This window comes from Carcharodon carcharias, chromosome 33 (assembly GCF_017639515.1).
Source record: "Carcharodon carcharias isolate sCarCar2 chromosome 33, sCarCar2.pri, whole genome shotgun sequence".
Classification (NCBI taxonomy): domain Eukaryota; kingdom Metazoa; phylum Chordata; class Chondrichthyes; order Lamniformes; family Lamnidae; genus Carcharodon; species Carcharodon carcharias.
The window spans coordinates 8,352,790-8,370,477 of record NC_054499.1 but is presented as its reverse complement, the minus strand read 5'-3'; the positions used below and the strand labels follow the sequence as shown (position 1 = coordinate 8,370,477).

Here is a 17,688-nt window from a genome sequence, read left to right as displayed (position 1 = left end):
AGGAGTAGATCATTCGGCCCCCGAGCCTGTTCCGCCGATGTGCTTGTGTTTCGAATTCCACGTTCCCACCTACCCCCAATAATCTTCGATTCCCTTGCCTAACAAGAATCTACCTCCACCTTAAAAATATTCAGTGACCCCCCCCTCCACCGCCTTCTGAGGCTGAGAGTTCCAAAGTCGCACAACCCTCTGAGAGAAAAAAATTCTCCTCATCTCTGTCCTAAAAGGATGACCCCTAATTTTAAACCAGTGCCCTCTAGTCCTGCACTCACCCACAAGAGGAAACATCCTTTCCATGTCCACCTTGTCAAGGCCGTTCAGGATCTTGTATACTTCAATCAAATCACCCCTCACTCTTCTAGACTCCAATGGAAACAAGCCCAGTCAGAGAGGATGGGCTGTGGGGAGTTAACATTGTGGCTCATATTATCTTAAGGAGATTGGAGAAGGAATTTGGTTGAATAAGAACAAAAGAACTAGTGTTTGTGTAGTACCTTGCATAATCTCAATACGTCCCAAACAACTTCACTGCGAACAAAGTATTTTTGAAACTGTAGTCACTTATAACTTAGGAAACCTGGCAGCCAGTTTGGGCGGGAATGGGAAGAAACCCTATCTTTGTTTGTCACCTCTAGGCTTGACTATTCCAATAGTCTCCTGCTTGGCTTCCCACCTCCCACCCTCAACAAACTTCAGCTCATTCCAAGCTCTGCTGCCTGTATCCTAACTCGCAACAAGTTCCATTTACTCCTCCCAGTCTAGCATCATCTCAATTTTAAAATTCTCACCCTCGTGGTCAAATACCTCCACAACCTTGCTCTCCCTTACCTCCATAACCCTCCAAGATCTCTGTATTCCTCCTACTCTGGCCTCTTATGCATCCCTGATTTTCATCATCTCATCAAATTCCCTCCTATACCTCTACACCTTGCTCTCCTCCTTGAGGGGGCTATTTGACCAAGCTTTTGGTCAACTGTCCTAATATCTCCTGATGTGACTCAGAGTCTAATGTTTTTGAAGAGAGTGCAGGAACAGAGAGACCTGGGGATGTATGAACATTTATTATGAAAGTAGCATAATAAATTGTGAATTATTGTTAAAAAAGTATAGTAACATTTAGTATATAATTATTAAAGTTCACATGTTATAAATCAACATATAATAGAAAATGAAAATCTGGATTTTTAAATACTTTGTAAAAATGTTATTATTTTATGTACTCACCAGTACATTAATTCATCTGATCTTTGGCTTTATTAATAGAGCACAAAAGCAACTACATTATGCTAAATATTTATAAAGCACTGTCAGGCTTCAATTCCACTGGATGTGGAAGCAGATTCAATGACAATTTTCAAAAATAATTAGATAAATAATATGGGGAAAGAGCAAGGGAAAGGGATTAACTTGATAGCTCTGCCAAAGAACCATGAATCTTACAGCACGAAGGAGGCTATTTGGCCCATCATGTCTGTGCTGGCTGTTTGGTAGAACTAGATTAATCTCACTGCCCCTGCTCTTTCCCCATAGCTCTATAAATGTTTTCCCTTCAAGTATTTATCTTATTCTCTTTTGAAAGTTATTATTGAATCTACTGCCACTGCACTTTTAGGCAGTCCAATTCCAGATCACAACAATAAAAAGCGCTCTCTCTCTCTGTTCCTGCACCTCTCCCCCAATGGTTCCATTTAGTTTATAATGCCACTCCTCATTCTTTCTACCGGAATAAATCACTTAACGTTTCTCTGTGTTAAATTTCATCTGCCTAGTATCTACCCATTTCACCAGTCCTAAGTCTTGTTATGTTCTGTTTCTGAGTTTTGTGTCAGAGTCAGCTCATGCATGATTGGCTGAATAACTTCCTTCTGTTCTGTGTCATTCTCTGATTCTAAATATTCCAGTGAAGAGTCTTGAGATGTTTTTAACTATGTTAAAGATGCTATATAAATGCAAGTTTTCATTTTGCTAACTATTCCCCGAAGATCTTTTAAGTTTTAATGCTGCAGTATCCCACCATTGCCACAAGATGGTCCTCTTGCACAGAAAATGCTAAAAAGTTAGCTCAGCGCTTTGCAACCTATTTTCCAATCCGACCCCATTTTAACCCTTGAAGATTAATGTGACCTCAGACACTCAAAAAACAAAACACCAATAAAGCAGCACACTAAGAATGAGTATATTATTAAAGTTCACATATTATAAATCAACATATAAAATACATCATTTAAATATGAAAATCTGGATTTTCAAAGCACTATACAAAAATATTATTATTTTATGTACTCACCAGTCCATTACTTCATCTGAGCCACTCCGGTTCACGGACTTTGGTCAAGGAAGCAGTGGTGGCTTCTGTTGGGGCCCAGGTCATTCCACAGCGCCATGGTGATGGGCTTGGGCTCAGACAGGCTGCAGCTCAGCAGTGGAGGCATTGCCGCTGTGTCCATGGTCAGAGCCAGACTTTGAGACTCAGTAAAGAGGCCAGGGCAGGAGCCATGGCTCAAAGAGAGAGAGATGGTGACCAAGAGTCGAGCAGGGCAAGGGTGGGCCGGACACCACCTGGGCCTCGGTGTGGTGTGGGGCGCATTCGTTATTTCTATGACCCCAATTCTGATCGTGACCTACAATTTGGGAACCACTGAGTGAGCTCAATTCTTGACTTCTCCCTGGGCGAGTGGCAGAATTTCAATTCTCCGATCTTAACAATGAGAGTTGGCAGACTGTTTGACTATGAGGCAAGCCCGGCCCTTGTACTCACCCAATGGTTACACACTCCATAGTCTCCAGCATTCCTGGGATGAACGTTCCTCTTCCAACTATGGAGGCCAACTGTACTGATTGTTGTCCCACACATGGTCAGCTGACTCAGCACGGACTGGACACTGAATAGGCCCCTTCTAATTTAAATGCCTGAGTACTATAGCCTTAGCTCAGTGGGTAGCACTTTCACCTGAGAATCAGGAGGCCATGCATTCAAGTTCCACTCCAAAGACTTGAGCATTAAATCCAGGTTGACACTCCCGGTACAATACTGAGGGATGCTGCCCTCTCAGAGGGCAGTTTTGAAGGAGTGCACCACTGTCGTAGGGAGAGGGAGCACTGCACTGTGTGGAGGGGCAGTACTGGGGTTGCGCTGCACTGTCAGAGGGTCAGGACCGAGAGAGTGCTGCACTGTTGGAGGGTCAGTACTGAGGGGGTGCTGAACTGTCAGAAAGTCAATACTGAGGGAGTGCTGCACTGTCAAATGGTCAGTACTAAGGAAGTGCTGCACTGTTGGATGATCAGTAATGAGGCAGTGTTGCGCTGTTGGAGGGTCAGTACTGCGGGAGCATTAAACTGTCAGAGGGTCAGGACCAGGAAGGGGGCACTGTCGGAGTGTCAGTACTGAGGGAGTGCTGCACCTTTGGGAGGGTCGGTCCTGAGGGAGCACCGCATTGTTGGAGATTCCACCTTTCAGATAATATAATAAACTAAGGCCCTGTCTGCTCACGCAGGTGGATGCTAAAGATCCTGTGACAATATCTGATGACTAGCAGGGGAGTTCTGCCTGGTGTCCAGTACAGTATTTATCCCTAAATCAAAATCACTAAAAAGCAGATGATCTGATCATTATCTCACTGCTGTCTGTGAGATCTGCTGTGTTGTGCAGCACAGAGGTGACCATTCAGCCCATCATGCCTTTGCTGCCCCATCAAAGTGCAATCGAATTAGTCCCACTTCCATGCACTCTCCCTGTTCCCATCACATACACGATGGGCTGAATGGTCCCCTCCTGTGCCGTATTGTGCTGAAATACTGCGGGGTAGTCCTGCCAGCCCCGAAAGTGCAGGGAAAAGGGTCGGGCTGTTGGCACGCCGAACGGTGCCAATATTTCTGGGCCACACCCCCCTTCACTCTCAAACTCAGCTGGGCCCGAATATTCAGCCCAATATTCCAGCTGAGGCCTAACCAGTGTTCCATGAAGGTTTAGCATGATTTGCTCCTTGTACTCTCCATCTCTATTTATAAAGCCTGGGATACTTTAGTCTTTTCAAACAGTCTTATCAATGAGCCCTGCAACGTGGTGTATGTGGACCCCAGTTTCCTGGCTCTTTCTTCTATATCGGACTGTAGGCGAAATGGACTGGGGAGTTCTCAGGGCTGTGGTGTTCCTGTAGCTGCAGCGAACTGGGAAAAGGGTAAACTCAACTCTTAAAGCTTCACTGCTTCCCCCCCCCCCCCCCAATCAAGAGACCGCTGCCAGCTGTTTCTCAGCTGGATAGAGTTACCACTGGGATAGGGTTAATCCACCAGCTGGCAGCCTCAGGAAGTTTCGGAGATCCTTCCAACAGCTGGGGCTTCATCGTCAGGGGAGGTGAAACCCAGCACGGCCCAGAGACCCAAAAATAGCCCCTTCTTGCAAGCAGAGCCGCACACTGGTGAAGAGCAGCGACTGACCACCATGGCTCTGCCACTTCTCCTGATCCTCTGCTTGGTGCTTGAAGGTAAGACTCATCATCACTCAGTTGAAATAAAAAGGAAACCCAAAGGATTTAAGTGAATTATCCTTCTTGTGTTCACATTAACGTTAGAAATAAGAGTTGCGCATTTGTTTCTCGAAGGGTTTCATAATTCTTGCATTTGAAGGTTTTAGTGCATAGGACAGGAATTAAAATGTCAAGAATGAACCCAAGTTGGCTACCGGTAGGTAAGCAACTTAATGGCAAAGATATTGGTAGATGGTGATTAAGGAGAGTGAAAATAAACTCTTATGTGGTATCTAAACGAAGTGGAAAATGAACTCTAAGTGGTATCTGACATTTGCTGAAAAATAAAATAGCTTACTTACATTTATATAACTGTACTTCATGGTCTCAGGATACCGCAAGGTACTTTACTGCCAGTGAAGTACTTTTGAAATGTTGTAATGCAGGGAACTAATTTGCACACAGCAAGATCCCACATACAAGAATGTGATAATGACAGCTTAATCTGTTTTTTTTAAAGTGATGCTAATTAGGCTTAGAAGGCTTCCCACATCTAGGGATGTGTGAGGCAGACAAAGCACATGTTTTACATTTGTTTTTCTGTAGCTTGTTTTCCCTGGGACACATTGCTTGCCCAAAGGCAAAGGCTATAAGCTTGAAGGGTCTAATTCCACGTCAAGCAGGGCTGACCAGGAGTCTCTGCTGCTCTTATCATCTGCCTCAAGTCCTGGAGTGGGACTCGAACATGGTGCTTCTGGTATCAGGGGTAGAAAAGCTACCCACTGCACCACGTGACCTCCTGATGTTGATTGAGGGATAAATATATATTTTTTAAAAAGCAGTTTACAAAGTGGGAAAGTTTTGAAAGCAGTCAGTGCAGGATTTGAACACTTTTGATAACTAGTCATAACAGCATATTCACTATATTCCTGCACCGTTATACTTGCCAAGTTACACTAAGCAAATATTAACGGTTGTGTTGGGCAACATTGTGTATGTTAACAGGTCTATACCTGCCTGTCAGAGATTGTTCCCAGAGCCAGTGGATAATTGCATTGCTGGATGCAGACTAGAAAGTCCCACGACAAGTATTGGTGTCCACCGAGTGGTCTGGTTTCAGCCAGTTGTCAGTAAAAGAGCTCGCATATCTGGCGCCTTTCATGGCTTCAGGATGTCCCAAAGCACTTTTCACGCAATGAAGACCCTTTTGAAATATACTCCGTGGGGATGTAGGAATCACGGCAGCCAACATTGCTGCTGTGGTTGAATCTTAAATGCTGGAGTCACATGTAGGCCAGACCAGGTAAGGACAGCAGATTTCCTTCCTTAAAGGGCACTAGTGAACCAGATGGGTTTTTACAACAATCAGCAATGGTCTCATGGTCATCATCATCTGCCATGGTGGGATTCAAACACAGGTCCCCAGAGCATTACCCTGGGTGTCTGGAGTACCAGTATAGTGACAATCTGTTATAATGATGTTGGTACAGGGATAAGTATTGACCTAACATCCTACAGCTGGCAATGCAAAGCCAACTCTGCCAAATTAACTTCAGCACCATGCTTGACGTGGTCAGGTTGGTCAATTTTTACACAGCCTTGTTCTGGCCGCTGCTGTTCTGAGTCTCTAGCCTATCGGTGTGGTTTTTCACATTTTTGGACCTCACCTCAAAGCCTCAAACCAATTGTGCGGGGTGGGGAAGGGGGGAGTGGTGAGTGAATGGCGAGGGGCAGAGGAGGTCAGAATTTCCCACCGGTCAGAAACAAAAATCTATTGGCTCATCCCATCACCTTGAGCTGGATCCAAAAGCTGGACTTGTGTGATGGTTAGGGTAGGTGGGGGGGGGGGGGTGGTGGGGGTGTCACAGTGCCACCAACTGTCTATTTTGAACAGCACTCTCAGAAACACAGTGATACACTACACTGCAGAATGACTTCCATGTCTGCTTTTCGACACAGGATCAGCTCTTGATGGCTTCTGAGGGTATTGTTAATTTTTTTCCCTCTTTATTCTTTCATGGGATGTGGGCATCACTGGCATTTGTTGCCCAACCCTACGTGACTGTCTCACAAGGCCATTTCAGAGGGCAGTTAATGTCAGGAGTCACGTGTAGGCCAGATCAGATAAGGATGGCCAATTGCCTTCCCTACAGGGCACCAGATGGGTTTTTGTGACAATCGACGATAGTTTCTGAAGATTAGCTTCATATTCCAGATTTATTAATTGGCGGCTGCTGTGGTGTGACTTGAGCCCATGTTCGCAGAGTATTAGCCTGTCTCATTATGTGGCTTACTAGTACAGCAACATTCCCACAACGCCACTGCCTCCTCTGTATGTGTAGGGGCCATCTGCACAGGAATTATGTGGAATTTACAGCATAGAAGCAGGTCATTTGGCCCAACTGCTGTGTTCCTGCCTGAATTCTCCACATGAGCTGAAGATGAAGAGAATGCGAAGAATGATAGGACCAATTGTTCGAGTCAACGTTCTCCTTCTACTCACTGCATGGAAGATGGGCTAATGTTGCCTCCCGATAGCATTCTCTTACCTTCTACAATGGCTGCAAGCAAGAGAGAGGGACCAACATTTGGTTGCCTTTCAGCTAGGTAGGGCATCATCACAGGCCTTGTGTAGAGACCCAAAGACTCAAGAAGCATAGGAGGTCATTCAACCCCTCAAACCAATTCCACCACCATTCAATTGGACCACAGCTAATCTGTATCTTGACTCCCAGGAGCAGTAAGTCTACTGAGGGAGGGATGAGAAGGACATTAAGTGGCTCCTGGCATGAATTAATAGCACCACTGGACTACACAGTCTTCCTCCGCCCACTCACCATGGATCTTTTGTGAACTCAGAATCTAAGGCCCCTTGGTTGTGGAGTCTGGGCCTTTTTTGTGTTGACCTGCAAATATTAATGTCGGAGGGCTATTTTTGCAACAATACTTCATTTCTATTTAAATCTCGCGAGGAACACTCAACAAATATAGACCTGCAAGCATTAACAAGCCAGTGTCGCCTTACATTAATCACAGAATGAAGGCAGGTGTTGAAGGCCAAACTTTAGCTCATCTGCCCAAACAGGCCTTTCTCCTCATTACATCTGAAACCTCAAAAGTGACTCCATGCTGACACCCAAACTGTGCTCACGTTCCAAGTGTTGATCCTTGTGTGAAGAAGTTGTTCCTGGCATTGACTTTTAAGTTTCTCTTACATCAGGTTGAGCGTACATAGGACTAAAGAGCAGGAGTAGGCCATTTGGCCCTTCAAGCCCGCTCCACCATTCAATAAGATGATGGCTGATCCGCTTGTGGTCTCATCTCCACTTTCCTGTCTACCCCCCATAACCCTGACTCCTTTGTCTATCTAAAATCTGTCTACCTCTGCCTTGAATAAATTCAATGACCCAGCCTCCACTGCTCTCTGGGGAGGAGAATTCCACAGACTATTAGCCGCCTGAGAGAAAATATTTCTCCTCATCTCAGTCTTAAAAGGGAAATCTCTTATTCTTAAACTGTGTCCACCTCACAAATGGAAACATCCTCCCGGTATCCACCCTATCAAATCCCCTCAGGGTCTTATATGTCTTAAGATCACCTCTCATTCCTATAAACTCCATTGGGTACCTGATCAACCATTCTTCATATGCCCCATGTCCTATTGTTAAGGTTTACCATGCAGGAATATTTTGGATTTTGTTTGTCTATAACGTTTAATCTATGAGCCATCCCCCAACCCCGTCAACTCACCTACTTCCAGGGTTGAAGAAAGAATTTCCATTTCTAACAGCACCTTACAGGACTTCAAGCCAATTAAGTACTTTTGAATCTTAGACACTGATATAATGTAGGAGCCAATGTTCCCATGTCTCTACTGCCCCTGCCTTCTAGATGGTAGCGGTTGAGGGTTTGGAAGGTGCTCAGGAACCTTGGTGAATTTTTACAGTGCATCTTGTAGATGGTACACACTGCTGCTACTGTGCTTCGGTGGTGGAGGGAGTTAATGTTTGCTGATGGGGTAGAAATCAAGCGGGTTGCTTTGTCATGGATGGTGTCAAGTTCCTTGATGTGTTGTGGGAGCTGCACTCATCCAGGCAAGTGGGGAGTATTCCATCACACTCCTGACTTGTGCCTTGTAGATGGTGGACAGGCTTTTGGGGAGTCAGGAGGTGAGTTACTTGCTGCAGGATTCCTAGTCTCTGATCTGCTCTTGTAGCCACAGTATTTATATGGCTAGTCCAGTCCAGTTTCTGGTTGATGGTAACGCCCCCCCCCACCCGCCCCAGGATATTGATACTGGGGGATTCAGTGATGGTAATGCCATTGAATGTCAAGGTGCGATGGTTAGATTCTCTCGTCGGAGATGGTCATTGCCTGGAACTTTTGTGGTGCGAATGTTACTTGCCACCAGTCAGCCCAAGCCTGGATATTGTCTGGGTCTTGTTGCATATGGACATGGACTGCTTCAGTATCTGAGGAGTCACAAATGGTGAAGATTGTGCAGTCTTCTGTCTTTCTATCTAGACTTGAAGCAATCACATATCGAAGGCATCATTTTCTCCAAAGTCCCCAATTATGTGATTGATCCAGGCCTTGGATAAGTCCAAATTGATCTGGAAGAGTGGATTTCTGATCCATGGTTAAAATTTTAGAATTGCAGGTTCCGTTTTACAAAGTTGCTGAAATCCAAGATGCTGTATGTTTGAGAACAAAGGGTTTTCCTGCATTTGCCAGTTTTGTCTAGTTCCCACAGTAATGGTGTTGGGGCTCAGCATTGAAAACTATGGCTACCTGGACTGACTGAATAAAGACCTCCCTGCTTCAGTGCTATGTTCTAGGGTCATGCAAGCGTTGAATGTTGGCACTTGCTGGGTGCTGAAAGCTGCTTCCTCAGTCACAATTGATTTTTGAATTAATTTTTTTTTCTTTGTTCGGAACGAGCTTGGGTGCCACGTGAGTAGACAGCTGACTCCGGAATCAGGTTTTGAGAGACTGCAATCTTAACCGGCAATGTCTAACCACTGCAGCAGTTCAAGGTTTCTCAGGACTTGCTGCATCCAAGAATTGTGAAGTTTTAACTCACCGTTGCTGGGCCTGCTGACTCTGCACTCTCTGGGTATTGAAGCTGGATTTCCACGGGACCCATATGGAGTCTTCTGCTGTAGTGAGGGATTTTAAGTTCTGCCTTCAGTCTCCAAGCCTTTCTTTGGAGCTTTCTTGTGGTGATTTTCTTCTGCACCCTTGCCTCTTGAGCTTTTCTTCAGGTCAGAATGCTTCTTCGATTTTTTTTCTTCAGTTTTCCAGGACTGTAATTTTTTCTGCAGTCTCTGCGTGGTTTTGGGTTTTCTCATTCGCTGCCATCATGTTATAAGGTGCTAGGTATCATTCTGTAGGTCTTAATAAGGTCTTTGTAGTCTTAGGTACTTCAACAGTAAGTATTTATTAACTATAAGAACTATGTACATGTACACAGTAAAGAGTCCAAGCTAGGAGCTGTCTCCGTGCTTGCTTCTACACATGGCTCTCTCCAACACTATACTGACCTATGTGTGTGGGCCATGTGTTCTCTTTCATCACCGAGTGGGTGATACTGTACTCAGTCCCATGGTAACCCTTTATGTGCTGGTCCTTTTTACTTTATACTCCCCTTATGTGAGGAGACGGTAGAGTAATGGTAATGTCACTGGACTAGTGATCCAAAGGTGCTAATGCTTTGGGGGCACAGGTTCAAATCCCACCATGTTAGAATTTAAAATTAATTCTGTAATTAAAAGCTAGTCTCAGTGATGGTGACTATGAAAGAATTGCAGTAAAAAATCGATCTGGTTCAATAATGTCCTTTAGGGAAGGAAATCTGCCACCCTTACCTGGTCTGGCCTACATGTGATTCCAGGCCCTCAGCAATGTAGTTGTCTCTTAGCTGCCCTCTGAAATGGCTTTGCAAGCCACTCAGTTCTCAAGGGCAATTAGGGATGGGCAACAAATGCTGGCCTAGCCAGTGATGTCCACATCCAAATAAAGAATAAATAAACATATGCTGGAAATTTGAAGTAAATTAATCTCTAATTCATCTACAGCTAGTTCAAATATAGAAGAAAACCTTTTGAATGAGTTGATGGCCAACTATGATAAGAGAATCCGTCCAGCCAAGTTTTACGGGGATATTATTGACGTGACGCTGAAACTTACACTAACCAATCTCATCTCATTGGTAAGGTACTCTTAGCAACTGCATTAAAGCATCAACATTATCAGTGTGTTTGAATGAATTTGAGACTGCTCAGTTACCACCATGATGCCTCTTCAGATGTCTGTCCACAGTCAACTAATTCAACTAAAAAAAAGAGATGTAGAATTCGACACATCTCGTTTTTCACCAATACTCGAGCTCTGTACTAGCAAATGTCTAATTCAACTCATTTAACCCATCCAATGTAATCGATTCAACTGCAACTGTTCAATCAAGCCATTTTACCCCTTTCACTTAGCGAAGAGAACCGGAAGGATAAAGTGACATTGGAATCCCTGACAGTATAGAGATGATAGATGAGGTCCTTGACACTACTAAGAAAACATGAGCCAATGTGCTCAGTTTCCAAATTTGCAAAGCTCCTGACATTAAGTTTTCTGCCAAAGCATAAGCTAACTGTTATGACACGGCAGTTGGTAAAGGCTGTGTTGTTTAAATCCCAGAAGGAAACTTGTACAACTGTCATAACCTTATTTTCAATTGGTATGTTTGAGATGCAGCTCTGAATTCAGGAATAAGACCACCAAGCCTCAAGAGGTTTTTTTTATACAAAACGAAATTAAACATTTATTAATTTAACAACAAATTTAAACACATACATATGTCTACAAATTACTACCATAGTAACTTTTAAACAAATCCCCAAATTAATCACTCCCACGTAAATCTTCACCAAGGCAATAACAACCCCTGGACTTTAAAGAGACACCAGGCAAAGCATATTTGACCTTATGAATTCAATATGAGGTCCTTTGCAATTTGGTTCCTTTGTAGTTGTAGGCCCACAGGCTGGTTAGATCTTAAATGCCCCTGACTCACACACACAACTCCTTTCTGTTTATACCCAGCTTCCCCTTTGAATGTTAAATTTCCATCGTATTACTAGGCTTTTTAATTTTACCTCTCCTAATCCTTTCATTCCACCAATTTTAGTAATATAAACAAATTGCTTGGTGTCCTCTAGCTAGGTGCAAGATTTCACCCATTCATTTGAATGGTTTATTCAACAAATGTAAATGTACTCTACCTTTAAACTCCTTATGTTTATCTAATTAACTACTATACATTAAAGCACCCAGACTATTTGTCTTTAATCCAATTAAACCACACACAGACACACACATAGACACAGACCCCTACTACAAGCCCAATTTAAAAATAATTTCCAATAACATTATTGACATTAATATCTCTTCATGACTAACTCAAACAGTAACATCCTTTTTTAATTTTTAAACAGAATGAAAAGGAGGAGACACTTGCCACAAACGTATGGATTGAAATCGTAAGTATTATTTGGCCAGTTCCATGACAGTTAGGCAGTAGAATGCACAGACTGTGCCTATTGTAACCTTAAAGTGACAAGATTAAGGTCGGTATAACTCAAAAGTGAGACCATTATTCAAGTTGGGAGTTTCAATAAAACAATTAACCCCAGGGAATGATTTCTAGTTTTTTCATGTACGAAGGTTGCTTTGAAGAAATGGGACAGGAAGGCTGGATAAATATGGCTTTGTATTTCCTTTCTTTTTAATAGCAATGGCAAGATTATCGTTTATCTTGGAATAAGTCCAATTATGCTGGCATTGACCTGGTCAGAATCCCTTCCTCCATGGTCTGGCTTCCTGAAATCGTCCTTGAGAACAAGCAAGTATCTTACTTATGTGCTTCTTCTACAGTCAACTCCTAGCTCACTATTATACCCCAGTTCACAATTACCCAGAGTGTAACACGCTCTCCTAGCTCACTATTATCCCAAGAATAACACTCTCCCAGCTCACTATTGCCCTGAGTGTAACACACTCCCAGGTCACTATTACCCTGAGTGTAACATTCTCCCAGTTCACTATTACCCTGAGTGTAACACACTCCCAATTCACTATTACCCTGCGTGTAACAGTCTCCCAGCTCACTATTACTCTGCATGTAACACACTCCCAGTTCACTGTTATCCTGCATGTAACACTATTACTCTGAGTGTAACACACTCCAAGTTCACTATTACCTTTAGTGTAACACTCTCCCAGCTCACTATTATTCCGAGTGTAACACTATCCCAGCTCACTATTACCCTGAGTGAGTGTAACACTCTCCCAGTTCATCATTACCCTGAGTGTAACACACTCCCAGTTCACTATTAACCTGAGTGTAACACTCTCCCAGCTCACTATTACCCTGAGTGTAACACTCTCCCAGCTCACCATTATCCGGAGTGTAACATTCTTCCATTTCGCCATTAACCTTAGTGTAACACACACCCAGTTCACTATTATCAAATGTAACACTCTCCCAGCCCATTATTACCCCAAGACTAACACCCTCCCAGCTCACTATTAGGAATATAAAACACTATATTAGCATGTGATACTATCAGAATGATATAAGATTTTGTAGTGTTCTGACTGTTGGGCTTTTTCTCTCTCTCTCTCTGTAGTGTTGATGGTCAGTTTGAAATTGCTTACTACGCTAACGTTCTTGTCTACGATAATGGCAATATCTATTGGCTGCCACCTGCTATATATCGTAGTACCTGTCCAATTGCTGTGACATTCTTCCCATTTGACTGGCAAAACTGTTCCCTCGTCTTCAGGTAGGTGCCCAAGGCAAGCTTTAGATTCCAAATAAAGAGGATGCAAGTTAATAATCCCATGCACCGCAAATGATTTCCTCTTCCGAATTCATTCCCACCCTATCTGCCACTGGGGGTACTGCCACAGCTGCTCGCTTCCTAGTTACTGGGTCACGGTCTAGAAAATCTTCAGCTCATTGTCATCAGAATGACTGATCCGTTTCAGGTACTTAATGCAATAGTTTAAGGTTTGTAAAGAAGACAGACCTTGCATTCCTATAGCGCCTTTCACAACCTCAGGACATTCTGAAGAGCTTCATAGCCAATACAGAGACTTGAACGGAAAATCTAGGCTGACACGCAGTTTCCAGTGATGAGGTAGTGCTGCACTGGGCGAGGTGCCATCTCTTTCAGGTGAGATGTTAAGCCAAGGCTCTTTGAGGTGGATGTAGAAGATCCCATGGGACTATTTGGAAGAAGAGCAGGGCAATTCCCTCAGGTGTCCTGGCCAATGTTTGTACCTCAGCACCAACATCGCCAATAACAGATAATCTGTCATGACAATATTGCTGTTCATGTTACCTTGCTGTGTGCAAATCGGCTGCCATATTTACGACATGACAGCAGTGGCTTTACTTCAAAAGGTGCTTCACTGGCTGTGAAGAGGACTGAGGTGTCATGAATAATCACCTTTATAAATCTATGATTAGGTCTCAGCAGAAATATTGGCCCTGATATTTATTGGAAGGGTGGTGCTTCGAAGGCGTTTACCTCTTCCACAAAGCAGCCCTGGCCTATCTTCAGCTGCCAGGTTTCTAGAGGCTTGGGAAACGTAGCTTCTCTGTGCTAAACCTGGAAGACTGGTTAAGTAAGAGGCACAGGTCCTAATTATAATATTTAAATGACCTGTCTGCTGAGAGAGGATTGGAGGTGGACTGGGATTACGTTTGAGATTGTTAAAATTTTTACATCCCACCTGAACCCCAGCCCACCTGATTTGGGGTTAAAATTTCTCCCCTTGTGTGTAATTCAGGGTGTCTCATTCTTTTTTAAAGAAGGCCTTGCAGAGGGTGAAGAAGCTGGGATTGCTCTCCTTCGAGCAGAGAAGGTTAAAGAGAGATTTAATAGAGGTGTTCAAAATGATGAAGGGATTTGAAGGAATGAGTAATTAAGGACAAACTGTCGATATATCAGAGACACACATACAAAGATACGAATTAGGAGCAGGAGTAGGCCACTTGACCCTTCGAGCCTGCTCAGTCCAGTGAGATCGTGGCTGATCAATTCTACATTCCCCACCTCAAACCCACATTCCCACCTACCCCTGATAACCGTTCACCCCCTCGCTTATCAGAAACAAAACTACCTCTTTTTTAGAAATATTCAAAGATCCTGCTTCAACACCTTCTGAGGAAGAGAGTTCCAAAGGCTCGTGACCCACTGGGAGAAAAAAAATTACCCTCATCCCTGTCCTAATTGGGTGACCCCTTATTTTTAAACAGTGACCCCAGTACTAGAATCTCCCACCAGAGGAAACATCCTCTCCACATTGACCCTGTCAAGACCCCTCAGGGCCTTAAGATTCAAGATAATTGGCAAAAGAACCAGAGGGGAGATGATAATTTTTTTAAGACAGTGAGTAGCCGAGGTCTGGAAAACACTGCCTGAAAGGAAGGTGCAAGCAAAATAGAATTGGATAAATACTTGAAAAGGAAAAATCTTTCCGAGCTACGGGGATAGAGCAGGGGGAGTGGGACTAATTGGATAGCTCTTTCAAAGAGTTGGCAGAGGCACGATGGAACGAATGGCCCTCTTAATGGCCGTTAGATTGTATGATTGACACCGTATAAATCTCAGCTCTTTTTCTTTGCCCTAGAAGAAAGTGCAGCCTAATAATATAGGCAATGAGTCTCAAAGGATAGTAAATAGGGTAAAGAGGAAATATCTTCACATCCTTTAGAAATTCCAATGCGGGCTTGAGCTGTTATGAAATCCCTTTGCAAATGAAAACTGACCAGAGCTAGCTGGTTAGTGAAACGGAAGCCAGGGAAATAGGGAATTGAATTTCTTCTAGTCAAGGGTAGCCAAGAATGTGAGCTTGCTATAAATGTCTTTATTTGCATGTTACCAGATACATCTGCCAGGTCACTGGATTAAAAACTTGGTTAGACCACACTTGGAGTACTGTGATATCAAGAGACTGGAGAGGATGCAATAAAGATTTACAAAAGATGATACCAGAACTGCAGGGTTATAGTTATCAGGAAAGACCGAGCAGGGCGGGTCTCTAACCCCTTGAGAAGAGAATACTGAGGGGTGAAAATACGGATCTTTAAATTTATGGAAGGGTGCACACAGGTTCCACTTGTCCACTTGAAGGACAAAAGGTCATTGACATAAGAAAGTCAGCAAAAGAAGTCAATGAGGAATCTCCAAAGAAACATTTTCACCCAGAGATTGGCGAGAATGTGGAACTCACTACCACAGCATGTAGCTGAAATGAGTAGGGTATAGGCATTTAAGGGGAAGCTGGGTAGGCACGTGAAGGAGAAAGAAATACAGGATTCCGTTGATAAGATTTCAATCAGGAAAGATCGGAGGAGCCGAGTTCCCAGTTAAGCAACCCCCTCGTTTTAAAATTTTCAGCTTTGTTTTCAAACCCTACCGCGCCTTCATTCCTCCCTCCCCCAATTTCTGTAACCTCCTTCAGCCCTACAGCTCTCTGAGATATCTGCGCTCCTCTGATTTTGGCCTCTTGAGCATCCCCGATATTAATCAATTCACAGTTGGTGGCAGTGCTAAGGCCTCTGGAATTTTCTCCCAAAATTTCTCCACGTCTCTCGCCCCTTAAGAAGCTCCTTAAAACCTACCTCTTTGACCATGTTTTTGGTCATCTGCCCTAATATCTCCTTAAGTTTGCTTGATAACGTTCCTGTGAAGTGACCTTTTATTACATTCAAGATGAGATATAAATACAAGTTGTTGTTGAATGGTTTGTTTCTGTGTTGTATGTTCTATGTAATTCTATGATAGTTCAGGGCAGTCACAGATAGGTCATTGGTAACTGGAAACCTTCCAACATTTTGGATTTGCTGCGCATTAATGTTCGGGCAGCTGCTGACAAAGGAGGGCCAGCTAGAACTTAACTCTTTCCTAGGTAATGCCCTACTCTTCATATCAACGAACTGCTTGTGTCTATGAAAAGCAATACGGTTCATTACAACCTGCCCCACATCTCCCAAGATCAGCTAACTTGGCACGGTTCAGGGATTGTAATGGGATCATTCCCAGTCTTTGTCTAGTGGCTGAACCAGCAGGGCAGTGTGTGTGGTTTTATTCTACACACAATCTAACACATAAATTTAAGAATGTTACTAAAAGAACAAGCTAGGGATTTAAAAAAATAACGTGTGCGGTTGTTATCTGCTATTTCTGGCCCTTTGCGCATCCCCACTTTTAATCACCCAACCATTGTGGCCATGCCTTCAGCTGCCTTATCCCTAAGCTCTGGAATTCCCTCCCTGAACCTCTTCCCCCTTTAAGACGCTCCTTAAAGCCGACATCTTTGACCCAGCTTTTGGTCGCCTGTCCCTAATATCTCCTTTTGCAGCTCAGTGTCAGATTTTGTTTGACCCTGCCCCTGTGAAACACCTTCAGACATCGAGGGCCCTATATAAATGCAAGTTGTCGTTGTTGTTGTTGCTGTTGTTAAGACGGGATGTTTGCCAGGATTTTCCGGCCCCGCCTGCAGCGGGAATTGTCGCGGGCAGGATGGAAAATTTGACGGACCAGCCAAAGGAATTTCTGGTCTGGCAGCAGGTGGGACTGGAAAATCCCGGCCTTTGTGTCTGACCAGAAACAGTGAGGGAAGCAAGGTCCTTAATGTGGGAGAAGACAGGGTCATGGGTCTAAGCAGACCCTTTTTCAGGAGGCGGCCTCCATGGTGTCCAAAAGGCACTCGAGGGCTGCAGTTTTCTTGTCATTCGGGGGCAATGTCTTGTTTGCTGCAGTCCTGGGCTGGAAGCACTGAGCACAGCCGTGCTTTACATGTGGTGCCTGGCGTGATGAAGCGGCGAGGTGATGGTGTGGCAGGTGAATCAGAGCCCACCCAGCATTGAAATGGTGTGTATCCTGGGAATGCATAATTAATATGGTGGGTTTGAGACGATAAGGTATGAAAAGCTGCCACTACTGCACTTATTGCAAATCTGGGATGATTTCGCCCTCTGTTTGGGCTTCCAGCCCAGTTTTTTTCTACCTTGTGTTTGTTTTAACTCCCCTTAAAGAGTTGTAAAACCTCATTATAATGCAGGCATCTTTTAAAGCGAAACTCAAGTTTCCCATTTTCTTAACGAACAAATACAGAAACACAAATCAAACTTAACCCTAAAGCTAAAACTCAT

At 43.8% G+C, this 17,688-nt stretch overlaps 1 protein-coding gene across 2 annotated transcripts in view; it reads left to right on the top strand.

Moving 5' to 3' along the window:
- chrne (cholinergic receptor, nicotinic, epsilon) overlaps positions 1-17,688 on the top strand; it is a 59,872-nt gene that overhangs the window by 5,181 nt on the left and 37,003 nt on the right. For both annotated transcript variants that reach the window (XM_041179001.1, XM_041179000.1), the window contains exons 3-6: positions 10,544-10,677; positions 11,957-12,001; positions 12,254-12,363; positions 13,151-13,306. In XM_041179001.1, coding sequence (XP_041034935.1) covers positions 10,582-10,677; positions 11,957-12,001; positions 12,254-12,363; positions 13,151-13,306 — 407 coding nt within the window. In that variant the 5' untranslated portion in view covers positions 10,544-10,581. The remainder of the gene's footprint in view (positions 1-10,543; positions 10,678-11,956; positions 12,002-12,253; positions 12,364-13,150; positions 13,307-17,688) is intronic.